This window comes from Punica granatum, chromosome 3 (genome assembly GCF_007655135.1).
Source record: "Punica granatum isolate Tunisia-2019 chromosome 3, ASM765513v2, whole genome shotgun sequence".
Lineage (NCBI taxonomy): Eukaryota > Viridiplantae > Streptophyta > Magnoliopsida > Myrtales > Lythraceae > Punica > Punica granatum.
In genome coordinates this window covers 14,934,942-14,951,658 of record NC_045129.1, presented here as the reverse complement: position 1 = coordinate 14,951,658, position 16,717 = coordinate 14,934,942, and the positions used below count along the sequence as shown (strand labels likewise).

At 38.1% G+C, this 16,717-nt stretch overlaps 1 protein-coding gene across 3 annotated transcripts; it reads right to left on the bottom strand.

Annotated features, from left to right (window-relative positions):
* Positions 1-517: 517 nt before the first annotated feature.
* On the bottom strand, positions 518-4,378 carry LOC116198701 (cyclin-A2-3-like). Of its 3 annotated transcripts, none has more exons than XM_031528925.1 (12): positions 4,113-4,378; positions 3,277-3,538; positions 2,852-3,128; positions 2,589-2,719; positions 2,391-2,483; positions 2,149-2,282; positions 1,904-1,979; positions 1,745-1,821; positions 1,615-1,648; positions 1,372-1,521; positions 1,153-1,287; positions 518-970 (listed from the first exon to the last, which is right to left on the bottom strand). In XM_031528925.1, exons 1-12 carry the CDS (start codon positions 4,121-4,123, stop codon positions 917-919), a joined length of 1,434 nt encoding a protein of 477 aa, XP_031384785.1. In that variant the 5' UTR covers positions 4,124-4,378; the 3' UTR covers positions 518-916. The 3 variants fall into 3 exon arrangements, with proteins under 3 accessions (XP_031384785.1, XP_031384786.1, XP_031384787.1); XM_031528926.1 differs by having other exon boundaries at positions 2,589-2,716; XM_031528927.1 differs by having other exon boundaries at positions 4,227-4,378.
* Between the last annotated feature and the right edge of the window lie 12,339 nt (positions 4,379-16,717).

The following is a 16,717-nucleotide window of genomic DNA, read 5'->3' as shown; positions in this document are numbered from 1 at the left end:
TAACGGAGTGATTTAGTAAGGGGTCTTGGAACAGTATAGGGTGCCGGATTCACAGAGCCATCCCAACTAGATCAAAACAAAGCCTACAACAAAATTGATATCGACCCAATTCTGAAGAGGAGGAAGGGGATGTCAAGATAGCAACAGCCTGAGGAGTCGATAACTTTCGACAAGAGAGAAAAAACGAACAAACAATACCACGAGTCGTCCTGGCTGACCAGTGGACGTATACAAAAGCCAAACTGAAGTCGATTTTGAGGAAGTTGCGTATGCTGATGTGAGCCCATCCCAAATGGCCAATATTTTAGTGTTCAGAAAATAGCAGTTGCTGCAATGAACAGCTAATTTGAAATAAAGGGCTTCTATTCTTCATCAATATCAGATCTGATTCTTCTTCAAAATTCACTCGAGGGAAGACATACAACCACAAGTCAATATACCCTCACATGTTCATTCACCAAGAAACTTGCTGCTGTTCAATCTGCATAGCAACCAAGCTCAAAGGAAGAACTAACAGTAACAGTTAATAAAACATACTTAGTAATATAGAGTACGCTGAATCTATTGAGAAAAAAAGGACTCTACATTCACATTTGATTGAGCTATTTGTCCAGCAGGAGTGAAATGCCGAGGACTGGCGAATCTTGCCTACTGACAGGAAAGTATAAAACAGGATAGAATCGAAAAAAAGAATAAAGAGCATGACCAAAAAGAGACTGTCTGTACCCTCCTATGAACAAAGGCTAAAACGGCCAAAATCTAGGACGTGAAATGCGAGGACCGCATAACCTTGAGCATTTGTTACGTTCCTATCCTAGAAATGGAAAGGCAGTGAGTGGAAACCCCGTGAGCAAAATGGGAACTGTTCCGAGAGGGAACTATTAGTTGTTGCAGCCTGTCAAGCATTTGGTTTTCTTCAGAAGAGTGTTTCCAGCACACTGGTGGAAGATAGACCAGCCACGGACTTGAACTGTCACGAGAAATATACAGAGGACACTTGTAAGATGTTCAAGTGACAAAGCTCTTTGAAATGCATCCTGTGCAATTGATTTTTAGAGGAAACAAAGAACCTGTATGCTGTGTTATCACATTTTGTCGGTTGGTTGTCTGCAACTTAGTTCTTAGACTATTGAAGGAACATGTTTATGTTACCTTTTGCTGCCGGTACTTAGTCTGGATAGCATTCAGTGGGCATCTGTTCATGCTTAGCTGTAGATCTTGCAGAGCAAAGACTGTTGTTTTCAGATCCGACACCTTGTATCTCGTGTAATATTCCAAGGTCGGGTTCTGTGGCAAAAGAAAAATCAAGTCAAACAGTAAAAACATAAACCCATATGAATAATAACAATCGAAAGTGAGAGAGATCCTGACCCAAGGGTGACAAGAGTTATCAAGAGTCCACTTGGCAAGAAATACAGCCGATGCAGCGATAATCGAAGGAAGAAAGTTCAAGAATTCATATTCAATCAGGGTCAGTTCCGCAAGATAGTCGGCCAAGTACTCCAAATCAAGACTAGGACTCTGGAAATACAAGCACAGACACATTAATCTTCTCTTCAACACAAAAAGCCTCATGTTTTTTTAAAATCTCAGGCAAGCCAACAATTATTTTACCGTGTAATTTGCCTGCGCAGCGAGAAGGAATCTCCTGAAAAAAAGCAAAAACAAACCATTTGCATAAGAATCAAGTAAACTCAGTAGATATCAACGTAATGAATTCAAGTCACTGCAAATGTAATGGGACCTGAGAAACGTTTTTGTGGTGGGTCCAGATATTCTGAAGTCAAAATAGTTCAAAAGTTGGCCTTCCATTCTCAATACCTACCAAACACACTTGAGACAATTAGACAATAAGCAAGGAAAATGAGTGTCTGAATTGGATGAAGGAGAGTTCGATGGTAACCTCTTCTCTCGTGTAAGTGTTATCTGTCATAAAGCAGAGTTCATCTACCCGAGGAGCACAGATTTCTTCGTACTTCCTTGAAAGCATTAACAGAGAAGGGAAACGAATGTCTCATTTTGACGTTTTGGTATAAGGCAGAATCTATAACAAGTTCAATCAAAGATGAAGTTCATTTCGACATTTTGGTAAAAGGCAGAATCTATGAACAAGTTCAATCAGAGATGAAGTTTGAATGAATCGCTTACGAGGCAATGAGCATGCAAGTGATGCCAAGAAGTTGGAGTCTGTGCCTCTCGATGAAGTTTTGGGAGAGAGACCAGTCAATGAGATGCACGGTGATGTACAGTGTGTCTGCAGCCAAGCTATACTCTTGTGATACCTGAAATGATTGCCCAATGGTATTACAAAATTCACTGGTAATCGTCAAGATCTACTTAGGATATTCAGAACTGATTAATGAACATGATCTTAGTAAAACTGTTGGGACCTCGACAAGCCAATCAACCAAGATTCCCCTCATGCCCTTAGTGATGTCCCGTTGAAACATCTCCATATAGCCGCATTTAGGCCTTCTAAGGAGCTGAAAATTCGAGACTCTAACTATAAGTAAATAACATTAGTTACTTAAAAGATTCTCACTTGCATTAGTCTGATTATTACTTCAAAGTCTGTTAAGACTACAGACCTCTGCAAGACGTAGGTTGTCGTAGATATCAGGTGCATAGATGCTACACAACAGAGGATTCTTCTTATCTGCATCGATGTTGATGATCTCTGGGTTGCTTGGTATATCCTCACTTAGCAATCCTTTTTCTACTGGCAAACAAATCCATGTCATATGAGTCACTGAAGAGCATAAGAAATTCTTGACGAGCCTAAGAAAGAAATTCAAACTTTCATGTTCCGAGTAAAGGCTAGTATATCTACTGTCCAGATCAGAGTTCATACCCTTCTGTGAAGGGCCTTGGTCTTCTTGTGACAGAATTGCCGAACTAACTCCATCGAGAAGGGAATCTTCTGATTCACTCAACTGAGAAGATACATTTTCATCTGACTTCATCGTCACGGGCATTTTCCTTGAGCATGCTTCCTTTCGTGATGCTTTAGCAGATTGCTTTGCTTTTTGATTTTGAACACCTTGAGGCTTCAAGATTTCCACAGAAGCAGATTTCATCACTTTCGTAACCTTTATCAGAGCTTCGCGGCCCTGTTTCCCACTCTTAGCCTGACATCAGGAAAACAAACCCATTCCATGATCCTTCATTAACTTTTCAGCGAAAACAAACATATCGCAGTATGTCACTTCAGGTCAGTCTCAAACCAAAGGACGATAGAAACACCCAACACTACTGGAACATCTACAGCCTACTGACCAGAAAATTTGCTGCATTCAGGCAGTCATTGTAAGAGGTTTCACAGTGAATGTTCGTGACATCTTGAAGAACCGCCTTCCTCTTGCGCAGAAGACCTTCAGGATCCGCTTCACTCTGATTCTTCTTACCCAAAGTTGACACATTTGGAGCCTGTGAAGCAGCAGCACTAGTCATGCGCAATGCTGCAGCTCGAGCTCGGGTCACACGACCCGTAACAGCTTCGGGAATAGAAGCCCATGAACTCTCCTTCATATCGACAAGCCTGAGAACGGAAAAGCCCCAAACATATCAAGATTGCCGACAAATTGAAGCAAAGGCCGGAATCCACATTCTTTTGCTAACCCATTGAACTGGGAGTTCATTTCTCTTCTTTATGTGAGTAAAATCAAGAAAGTAAATGCCCAGAAAAAAGGGGGGCGGGGGGGGGGGGGGGGGGGGGGGGGGGGGGGGGGGAAGAAACATGAAAAGCACAAAAGACCATGTTTCTCACGAGATCCACATGTTGAAATTGAAGAGCAGAGGACGAACCCCAAAAACATTACCAAGAAGTTGTTTTTTTCTCGACCCAGAAAGAGAAGATTTCCAAAATAAAGATTGCATTTTGATTTTACCCTCCTAAAACTGAAGAATCGAGAACAGATTTTCACAAACAAGATACAAACATTTTCACACAAACACCCAGAGAAAAACCCAAATGTCAGTTCCTTTCATGAAGAGGGAAACAAGACCAAAGTGAGTTCCTTTCATGAACCCTGCATTGTATCATCACCGAATGTAAAGGGGACAAGACTACAAAAACCCAAGATTTCTTGACTAGGTTTAAAGAGGAAACGCACTGTTGATTCATCTTCCGACAGGAGCCACGGGGGGATCAGATTATGTCAAGAATCAAAGGTGGGTCTGATGTCTTGCAATGTCACGTATTGTTCATTTATAGCTGATTGACACACCTGAACAAGCCAAGCCGTCTTCTCTTTTAAGCTCCAAGAAGACCTCCGCAAGCTGGAGACGTTTCGGAGCTTAGAGAGGGAGAGAGAGAGAGGGAGGATGGTTTTAGGGAGAAGAACTGGGCGGGCTGTTGCAATGTTTGAACTTTCTCGGGAGAAATAAAACAATGGAGCAAAAAGAAAAAAGAAACAACCCACGTAGAATAGATATTACTATTATCATTATTCATTATTATATTATAATTGTGGTTGTTATTGTATTATGAAACGACGAGGAAAATGCAGGTGAGAAATAAAATTAGCGTTGACCGGTTGACCAAAAAGTAAGGACAGTTCATTCGGTGCTCTCTAATTTAATCTTCTTGATGGATGGATTTTTTGATTTGGGATTTCTTTCTTTTTTTTCTTCTTTAGACTTAGATCGGATCAGCTATTTTCCAAATTTGACCCTCCAATCTGGCAATTATTACCTGCGGGTTTGTTGGGTTTTTTCTCAGTCCTTCTTTATTCAAGAAAAATCAATTTTAAGGTAAAACATATGCCCAGTTTGTTAGTGAACTCCCAATGTTTTTTGCTATTAGAAAGGTGAAATTCTCGGAGCTCTCCGTTTTCATTTTGACTTTATTTCTTACCGTTGAAAGAATCAATTGGGATATTATTATTCTCTTCTCTTCGGTGGATTAGAAAGGTAATTTGATATGAAAAAGTCCGAAATGGTAAATGTGAAGAGGACTGTGGTAGGGGATCGAAGTCCGACTCCTTCTCTGGATCGGCAGTCTTGAGCTCGTGGGAAGGTATCGGGTAAATTGTCCATGCGAAATGAACTGAACTGGCAGTAAACCTTTAATTTGATATTGAATTGCACGAACCTGATGTGAGGAGATCATCTCCTTATATATCTGGTATGGATAATCCCTCGTCATTGTCGAAAGTCTAGTCTTTTTTACCAAGATATCTTATAATACAGCCACAATGTTTATAAATGGATTGAAAGTTGGAATAGTTTTGAGGTTTTTCTTTTCAAATTCTTTTGGCTGATAGACATACCGATTTTGCCTGCTTTCTTATCTTGATCCTTTAGTTTATAATGTAAAATCTGCATGTGCTGGAAATGGAAATGCTTATATTATTTATATTGAAGAACAGTATATAAATTTCTTTACGGTATCAAAAATTTAGGGTGCCGACTTTCCCGGGTGGTATTTCCTTTAAAAGTAGCTCGGTGTTAATATTTACGGTAAATTATACTGATGGTCTAAAATGTTTTACAAATGTTTCAATATGATACAAAAAGTTTTTTTTACTACTTGATGATACAAAATGTTTCAAAATTATTTCAATATAGTACAAATCGTCATCTCACCATTAACGCCGTCAAGTTATCCTTTATAAGATCTGTAAATTTTGCACAATCATATAACTTACGTAAAATATTTTGTACTATTAAGTTAGAACTTCAAAATATTTTGCATCATCATGTAACGTTCCACAAAAACCTATTTTGCACCATTAGAATCAGCTTGATGGCATTAATGAAGAGATAACGGTTTGTACTATATTGAAACAACTTTTAAACAGTTTGTACCATTAAGTAGCAAAAAAAACTTTTTGTACCATATTGAAATATTTATAAATTTTTTTGGACCACAAGTGCAATTTACCATAATATTTATGTTAAGTATATTGTCGAAACCAAGTCACCTTGTCCTATTTATATCTATATACGTGTTCTTACGAGAAAATTGCCCAATTCGTTCAATGAAAGACTTCCACGTAGATATCTCAGCCTATGGTTACCTATTTCTTTGAGTCCCCTTACTAATGCATCCATGGATTATTGTAAAGGTTTCATTACTTAAATTTATACAATTTAAATTAATAAGATGTTTTCAAAATTTATCTAGTTTAATGTCCTGGGCAATGCGGGAGTTCAATTGACTACTTAATTATATTCCACATGTCATTGCATTGTGTAGGAGCAACAATAACTGCATATTCTATGCAATCAAACATTTAAATTTATGCAAATCCCTATTGGCCCTATTGAATCTTTTAGCTAAATTACTCTGATGGTACAAAATATTTTCACAATGTAACACTTTGGTACAAAAAAAAATTTCGTAACAATTTGATACAAAATGTTTGAATTTATTACAATTAATCACATTTCGTCATCTACCCCTCTGACACCGTTACCACTTGGTGAAGTGGAAGATGACACGTCCTATGGAGTCCAATATGGCACTGACCATAAAATAAAAAAAAAATTCATTATTTGAATTAAAATATAATTAAAGTAAATAAATGTAAAAATTAAAAATAGATTAAAAAAATTTTAAGAAAAAATCTCTCTCCTCTCCTATCCCCTTCCCCTCTCTTTCCCCGCTCCTCTTTTCTTTGCTCAGACCCTCTCCCATGGCCATTTGCTACCGTCAGCAGTCAAAAGCTCGTGCCCACTGAAGACCTCTCTTTCTTCCTCTTTCATTTTTTTTAATTATTTGGATTGAGTTAAGGCGGGGGCGCCCCCACCCCAACCTGGATCTCTCGAGAGATCTAGGGCCGGAGTGGGGTGCCACCGCCGGCGACCCACCCCCGATTGAGCTCGCGAGCTTGGCAGGGAGGTGTGGTCGCCGGCGATGGCTCTCCCATCGCAACCCTACCCTCGATTCACTCTAGCATAAAGAGAAAAAAAAATTGCAAGATGGAGAAGGAGGAGAGAAAGGGGTCCGGCAATCACAAGTTTTCGACGACTACTCTAAGCTTTGTCAATACACTGTCGACTAGGCCCGTGCGGGTCCGAGTACCCTTTTTTTTTCACAATACCCGGAACCTACCATATAAGGGACAAGTTTCAAGATTTTGGAACCAGACCCTACCATGTTAAGTCTTGGAACCGGAACCTACTCGGAACGTGTATTATATCACAAGTTCCGAGTACCCTATTGGAACATGTAAATGTTTTTGTCTCGCTAAATAAAACCGAAAATATCTCATCCATAATCAGTAATCACTCAAAACAGAATATCGATATAGATTTAGATTAGTTCACAATATATCTACAACAAACAGTAATAGTCGGCAAGCCAGCAATCAAGATTCAAAACTCAAAATCAGCCCACAACAGCTCACTCAACAAAACAACACAAAGAAGACCACAGAACACTACAAGACACCACAGAGGCACCACCACCGCACTTGGCGGCTCATACAACAGATAAACAACACACCACAAACCACACAAGAAGATGCATGCAGTTGAATTGAACATCAAAAGAAGTAATAGTCGGCACCAGCCACTAGGGCCGGCAATTCGTATCGTGTCGTGTTTATACGTGTCGTGTCTAAACGGGTTCGTGTTATCAAAGTCATAACCCGTACACGATACGATTATTAAACGGGTCAAGTTTAGGAAACCCGTACACGACATGGTTATATTCATGTCAACCCGTACATGACACGTTTAAACCCGTTTATCGAAACGTGTCATAATAGGTACACGAATACACGACACGATTATAACCGGTACCGGGACACGTTTACACGACCCGTTTATCCGATAAACCCGATTACCCGTATACGTTTACATGACTCGTTTATCCGATAAACCTATTTACCCGGACACGTTTACACGACCCATTTACCCGTTCAATCCGGTTACCCGGACACGTTATACGACCCGTTTATCCGTTTATTTCCTCAATGCATTGCACAGTTGCACTGCAACTCAACAAAATTTCAAACAATACAATTCAGATCTTACCAATACAATTAGTTCCGGAATTATGCAAACACGACATGTTCATCGACAATTCCACTGGCAACTTAATCATTAAGGAGTTCCGCCATCAATGTCAAAGAACGAGACTCAAAAATGAATTCATCAATTCGTAAATTCAACCCAGTAAACGATAGAGTTCATATAACTCTATCGTAGTCAATGTCTCGGTAATTAGCTGGTGCTGCATGTGTGTGCAAAACTGAATTGTCTTCTGATTTCCCTTCAGACTCTTCATCCGACACTTTTTCCTCTTCATCGTATGGAACGTCAGTTTCCTCCAAGAGATGGTCAATTGAATCACGCCTCTCACCTTCACCGTTGCTCTCGCTCTTGTACATCTGGATATAAACAACTGGACACTCAGTATCTGAATACATAAATGCTCAATATCAGGGACAAACCGTTCTCTTTTCAGCAGATAAGTCAACAAAATCTTTTCAATAGTACAATGTAGATGCTTATAGCATTCTCACAGGATTAAGCCCCCGAAGATTTACATATGGGTTCAACAGAGACGATTCCCAGTGCACAAGTTTACATAGTCTGCCTCCAAATCTGATAGGATCAAAACCTACAAAATCCCAAACAGTCGTGAACAACCAGCCAGAGGAACAAAATGTAACCTTGCCCGCAAGTTTAGTGTCCAACCGCTTTTAAAGTCTTAAGTGATTATTCTTCTATTATCACAATGCTCGTACGCGGATTACTTTAAGCATGACCCTACTCAAAACCACATTATAATTGCCACAGACATTGTCTGCTTTACAAGAAATCGCTGGTACAACTCATAGCAGAACATAAAAAATAAAAAATAAAAAATAAAAATCCATTGATCTTTAGTAAGCATGAACATACAATTGTCCGAGGTACTCGTAATCAATGTCCTGCGTATTGAAGTAAATGCGAATCATGACAATACTTTCAGCTTATCTATATAGTATATACAGAATGTGTTCCAAAATCGATGCTAGTACTCAAAGAATGTTGAACTTTGGAAGACGAACTCATCAGAACTAGTCTCATATAATTTCCTCAAGAGGAAGAAATAGCTAGCAGCCAAGTAAAAATATCTTCCAACCGAGTTCTCCTCCAAGCCGCCTCACCTAATTCCTCTCCGGCAACAAAAACAGTGACGAGAATCAGCAAGCATACCTGATACTAGAAGGTGGACGCGAAGAGGAGTATGTTGATGATGAGGAACGTGACGGAGAGGATCAGAGCGGAAACCATGTCCGATCGAGATCCAATCGAAGCTCTGGCGACGGAAGGGGAAGGATACTTCAAGTGAGGTTCTCCTCCGGCCAAAAGGCAACGAAGACGAGAGATCTTTGACTGGACTGTGAAGTGTTGAAGCAGCTTCGCACAAAAAATCGATCACACAATTTTTCAAGTACGTGTGCCTGCCAGAACAGATCGAGTGCGTTGATGATGATCGATTGTTGGAGAAGAAATGCAAAGGACGGTGATATCGAACCTGCTTCAGAGAGGGAGGTTGTGGAGTCGACTCGAGATCGAGGTGGCGCGGTGAGGTCGCCTTCGTCTGGGTTCCGTCGATCGAACGACGGAAGGACTCAGGTGGAGGCTTCGTCTGAGCAGACGATCGAAGTCGTCCTTAACTCAGGTGGAGGCTGGATCTGCAAGAATTCAACTCAAGGATCCAAATTTCGAAGGAAATCGGGTGGAACCGTGGAAGCAGGAGGGAAATCGACTTCGACTTGTGAAGATGAAGGATGAAGGGGGGTGTGTGAAAGTTGAAATCGGGTACTGCCAATGGAAATTTCGAAATTAGGGTTAACCTAAGGATATTTTCGTAAATTCAGTTAGATAAACGGGTTAATGGGTTACACGATTACAGTAACACGATTAAACACGGTTAAATAAACAGGTTTAATCGTGTATAATCGGGTTACACGGGTTCAACCCGCTAAGACACGTTTATTAATCGTGTCTAAACGGGTTGGACCCGTTTAACCCGAATATCAAAAATACCCAACCCAAACCCGTTTAACTCCGTGTCGTGTAATCGTGTCGTATCAAATATTGCCAACCCTACCAGCCACACCACACCACACATAGACCATAACACCAACCTCGAATCGAGCCTCAAAGTAAAGCTACTGTCGGCGTCACACTTGAAGAGAAGAAGCAACAATCATAGGAAGCTCAAAATCCAACGAATAAGCAAAAAGAGAAGCAGCAGTTGTCGCCGTCAATTGGATTTGGAATGGAAGGGGATGGGATAAGGAGAAGGGGAGGGGAGTCGTACCATACTCGTCATCATCGGAAGGAGAACGATAGAGTTGAGTCAAGGATAGTCCCATGGGAATCGTGCAGCTTGTGCTCGTCAAAAGGAGAATGATGGAGTCGACAAAGGGGGAAGAGAATGGAGAAAACTGAAGAGACAGACAGAAGAACCATAAGATAGGGTTAGGTTTCACTTTTTTTAAAAAAATTAGTGACTATATCATCCGGGTCCGGGTATCGATTCCACTTCCGATTTTGAGTACCCTATATGCAAGAATCGAAATTGAAACCCCATATTTTCAATTCGAGCTAATCGGACTATACCCCAACGGGTAGGTTTCGACCAATTTCGAGTTCACTCGGTATTTGTGCACACCCCCACTATCGACAATGGGGGAAAAAGAGCGCAAGGTTTTGAGCATGTAGGCATAGAGAGGGAGGATGGAAGAGAGAGCATTTTTTTTAATTTAATTTAATTTATCTTAATTATAATTTTGTAAAATGAATTTTTTATTTTAATTCGTTCCATGTGGGTAGTTATTTGATACCTTAGTTGCTACGTCAAAAAGATTCTAACAGCGTCAGAGGTGAATTTGATGGAATATACTTAATCGAAACAAATTGAAACGTTTTGTACTAAATTGTTTAAAAAAAAATCTTTTTGTATCAAGCTGTTATATCGAACAAATTTTTTGTATCATTGGACTTATTAACCCGAATCTTTTTTAACATATTTCGAACTTATGTATATACACTATTTGCATATATACATATACATATATATATATATATACTTTTTTGCTATTATAAACAGGCATAGTAAGACTTGAAAAAAGATTATAAAGGGTACAAAGACTCACCAATAAAAATTTAATCCTAAATCTCTTAATTTTGGGTTGAAAATGATTACCGTTTTTGTATCTGTATTAACTCTCCTTTAATGCTAGTTATCTATTTATATTTAGATATATTAAAAGTATGGAATTCCCCTGTCTTCTTTTCTTATCCACGGATATTTTACTCGAGCTTTGTACAAAATTATTATTTGTAATAAATATATATATTTATTTAACAAGATCTTAAAAATATTATTTAGCCTATAATTAACTCTTTGATAATCATCAAGTTAATGATAAACAACAAATAAATACGTTATTTACATAAAAAAAACTAGTTTACTCATTTAAAAAAGCATTAATTTATATATTTCATAAATAAGTTTAGTAAAATCAAACGAATATAATTATTCTAATTAAAATTCTTAATTTTATAATAGAAACTTTTAATTTTTTACCTTGAAAATGCATATGATACTTTGATATTTTTTATTTTAATTCTTTTATACAATAATAAATCACTCCTAAATTTACAATAATATTTTTATTAAATTTGGTTATTTTATCATCCCATTCATCGTGTGGTTTAATACATGGTTAATAAAAATATTGTTGTAACTTTTACAAATGATAAAAATTGATAAAAGATTATATAGTTCGAGTACATGGCAATAATTTAAATTCACTTTCCTTTCTCTTTTGCTGTAAGTAAAACGGTCGAGATGGACTCTTTAATTAAAGTCAAATGTTGGGACTTTTCACCTGATTCCAAATCCAATCCAATGACGAACTTATAATAAGACCAAAAGATCTTTCTCAATTAATTTCCTCGTTTTGACCTAAATATACATGGTCTTATTATATGACATATTATATGGAATTTCTTTTTTGTGTGTATTTTGATATTCGGAAGTCCAATAGGTCCCGACTAATCCAATTTGAGCTACATCAGAACACTAAAGGGTAAAACTCTCTTAACGTGAATTTTTTTCATTCATAAAACTCAAACTCGTTATTTTCTTTAAGAGAAATAAGTATCACTAATTCAAGTTGGTTATAATGCATGGAATTTTAGTTCACTAGCTTCTAGACTGTGGCTTCTTGGCAGACCGAGAGAGAGAAAGGAGATCAGGGCCATGGGGGGATGCCAGCAAAAGAGCAAGGAGCATTTGAATGTTTTTGAAATTTTGAAAGCTTTTTAGGGTAAATTTTTTGAAATGCAGAGGAAATTTTATCACCGATTAGCAATAACATGTGAAGCTGCAGCTTTATGTAGTCGTATATTAATTGTGCGTTATTATTCTCTTAGATCCAAGCCAAGCTGGACCCTCACATGATGGGAACCCAATAAGCAATAGCAGCAGAAACCGCATCATCCAAGTCGACCTAAAAAAATTTGACGTTTGGGAAGAGCTGAAAATAGAGTGGAACTCTTTTTTTTCTTCACGCCACTTTATCTAAAAGTTCAATAAATTCTGATTAATTTGAACTTTAGTCGGGTGAAACTTTATCCAATCCTGAAATAAAACCGGTCCAGTTGATAGTCGACCGTAAAATGAACATGGTCGATTGAAGTAAATTACAGTCGAGGTAAGTTAATCTATTAAAAAGTGAAATTCTTTTGATGATAAATTTTTTATATTCATAAGATTCAAAGTTGGAACATTATTTAAAAGTTAGAGGTGCTCAAACCACTTGCAATCCACATTCGTGGTTCTTTTTTTCCTTGAATATTCCCCGAATTAAGTTAACATGTTCTTTATATCAATATCAATCTCCAGAATAATAAATTTGAGAACCAGCTGCTGCGATCCCCTGTAGATTTGAGAGCACGACCTTATCACAGGACTTGTTTGTACCACTTTCAATGAAGTCTAAAATTAATTTCCTTCCATCAACAGGGGATTGGAGTATGGCATTTTCAAATTAATTTCTTCTTCAAGCTCCTTATCTCGTCCTCCAGTAATCGAAGAAATATACTCGGGGTCATATGGACAACGAGATAACCCTAAAGAGTAAAGACAACGCACATGTGCGATTAGTGATGATTCATTTGAATGAAGAGATAACCTTGTGGTTGGATTCTTAGCGCTCTTGGTGAATAAAATCAAACACATGCGTGATTTTGACATGGTTAGATTCCTCATTCGATGAGTTTTCTGACGACATATCATATGCATGATTTCGATATCGCATTACAAAGTTATGGTCATTTGGAATCATTTAATCGGATAAAAACAGATTTGGGTTTTTGCGATTTTAGATGATGAACTGCGGGAGAGGCTCTTCCAACGGCGGCCACTCTCGGAGTCCTGTGTGTGAAATGCAGCAACGTCCAGTCGAGAGGACGACGGTGGTAACAGCCTTCCCATCCCAGTACGAGGCGGCCGGAGATCATCATGCGCCTAACCGATGTTGGGAGAGTGGCGCGTGGCATCCACGCGCTGACTCGCTGTTTACAAAGAAAGTTTTTTTTTTTTTATGGCCTGCGAAGCAGTCAACACACGCACGGTGTTGCGTGTGGGCGCGTGCAGTCTGCTCCCAGAACCGATTGCCATTCCGTTTTAACCATCAGATTCCTTGAAGAATTTCCTAATTTTTGGTGTTTTTTCAATATTTTTGAAGAACTGAGGAACGACAGATATTTTATTGAAAAATGAAAAAAATAGAGAATCCGATTTTTCAAATCACTCGCGCATGGGAGGACTCTTTCTGTGCATTTTGGGGCTGAAAATTTTTCTGCAGGTTTAGAGAATCACTAAACATATTTGTAGTGCGTTTGGATTCATAATTAAAGTAATTTTGATTTTAATTATGAAAAATAACAAATGAGTTGGGATTATAAATTTGACTTGGGAAACGTGTGTTTTTGTTATATAGTGTATTGAGTTAAAGTTAAAGTTAAAATTTTTTATTTGGAAAATGTGTATTTTTATTGTGTAGTATGTTGAGTTAAAGTTAAAATCAAAGTGATTTTAACTTCCAAAACAAACAGGCCGATATTTTTCGGTGATCTTTCCCGTGCTTGGAATACTTATATCGAATTATTCTCGCCCAATAGTTATAAAATTCTTAATAAATAGCAGGAATCTTCAAAAATGCTGAACCTATTTCTGTAGGTCCAGAATATCACTAGAAATATTGGGATATTTTTCGGTGATTTCCAACAAGCAGAATAATTATCTTCAATTTTGTTTCATGTTATGCTTTAAAATTCCGAATAAATAGAAAGAGAGCTTGAAAATTTTTTCTCCAGTGACTTGGACCTGTAAGAAGTCACTGGAAATTATATTTGGAAATTTTCGCACTGATAAGATATTTATTTGGATTTATTTATTTGAGAATGCTCAAAAGTTCGTAATAAATACGGAATATTCTTAATAGGGCCAGAATAATCTTTGAGGCATTTGGTAAATAATATGTGCATATTTTTGCATGAGTAGGAGCTTAGGAGTCTCCTAATCTAGAAAAAAACTCTAATAAAATGGATATATTTAAACGACACATTGATCTCGCTGCCTATGGATATTGGCACAAGATAAATTCTCTGATGCGCTATAGAAGGACAAGCAGCAAGGACATCAAGGTTCTGTTTGGCAAATAAAAATGGTTCAACTCAACTCAATTTATTTGTAAAAAAAGACAAAATATCTTAACTTTTTGTTGGATGGTGGGCCCGATAAGGGAAATAGTACGGACTTCAATGGAGGAAAAGATGAGGTGGGCTTGCCCTGAAACCATTTATGGAGAATTTTTGCAGCCATTGCAGCACGTTTTGAAGAGAAAGGCTTCGACTTGAGATGGGTTGTTTCGCGACGAAGCTGGAGCAGGAAGGAGAGGCGATGATCATTTGCTGGGAGAGGAAGAAGCTGCTGAAACAAGCGGTTGAGATTCGAGGGAACCCTAAACCAGAAGCTCCAGCTTGAAGAAAGGAGATTGTGTGGCATTGCGACTTTCCGACCTCGATTAGGAGGTTCTTCTGGCCGATTTCGGTGAAATCTGGAGTGATTCAAGCAAAATCGAGTTTGAAAGTGGTGTAGAGGATCGAGCTTGGAATTTGTCGATGGCCACTGTGGCTTTGTTGGGTAGGAAGAGCACCCTACCCAACGGTCAAATACAAGAGCACCGACAGGGGAAAAAAAAAAAAGAAAGGCGAAACATTAGTCAAATGTATTCAGCTTAGGTGGGGCCCTCAACTATGGCTTTGTTGTCTATTTGTGAGTTAAATTGAGTTGAGTTAAACGATTTTTATTTGCCAAACAGACCCCAAATATTTGGTGTGTTTGAGAAGTATCAATAGTTAATGAGACGTGGGAAGTCCTCATATATATAAGACAAAGGTCTTGTAATTCACTGAGTCTCAAGTTGAACATGACTCTTAACAATTGAAATGCTAAATCGTAAGATATAGCTATGTAGGGGTCTTGTTAACTAGGAGATGCAAACTTAAGTCACAAGAAATGTGACGCCTTGACGCTTGTAGATGCCATTTTGCACCCGCATAACTCGCCCTGGGAAATTATGACTGTAGTAGCGGATATAATTTCTTGTCTTAATTTATTCTTGGATTGGCTTTGCTCATGAATCCCTAGGTCAGATAATACTCTCACTCATGACCTGGGCCAATTTGGCTCCAAGTCAAATTTTCATTCTCTATGTATTTATTAAGGGTATTCAAACCTAGATCCATCGGCCAATGTAATTGCTACTTTTTTTTAATGAATTATCTTTATTAATAAAAAAAAGTCACAAAAAATGTCTTATAACAGTTAGTTCATGTGATATGATAGCAGTTAATTTTAGGAGACAATCACATAATGAGGAATTGAGAACACACCTGCAAACAGTCAATAGCATTGTCAAATCTAGCATATGTTGATTTTATTTTATTTTAGTCGAGCACAATGAACTAGAGATGCTCTTGAGATAATGAACTAGCTGAACCAAAGGGGGTAAACTATCAAGCATCTAAAAGTGTGCTGTGGTTATAGGATAATTCTTGGGGCATGTGTTACAATAGGGAAAGGTGAAAACATTTTGCATGTGATTGCACTCAGGCTAAGTAACTATTCCTAATTATGATTGTTGTTATGTAACTGTGAAGTTAGAATTTTGATCTAATTCTTTGAGAATTAAATGTATCTGAATACATGACAAGAACCATTAAAGGTTGGTGGAGTATACCAAATTTTCATGGAGGAATTGAGAGTTGAAAGTGTGAAGTTCGCGCATTTATCTCCAAAACTTCCATTGCACGTTTATTTGGTAATGCTTGTTTCCTGTTATGAACATAGTGCGTAAGCAATTTAAATTTAGATGCTTTCAATAACGGTCACGTTGCTCTTAAGTTGAGTTTATTGACACTTGGATTTGTTTTGGCTTGAGAATGTGGCTTCCTAAATGGGTTAGGCCATGACTATAGTTGGGTAGACTAGGTCTTTCAGGCTAACTCACCAAAGGCAATTTCCATACTCGCCAAATATTCCTACAACTTGGCCAATAAATCAACTAGAGAGAACCAAGGCGGGCAATTATTCATTTACATGATTCACTCTTATATTTTGTCCTAGTTTGTGAGAGATTAGAATAAGGAATTCATCACATCTAACATAGATGACTTACGAGTTTTATTGGAA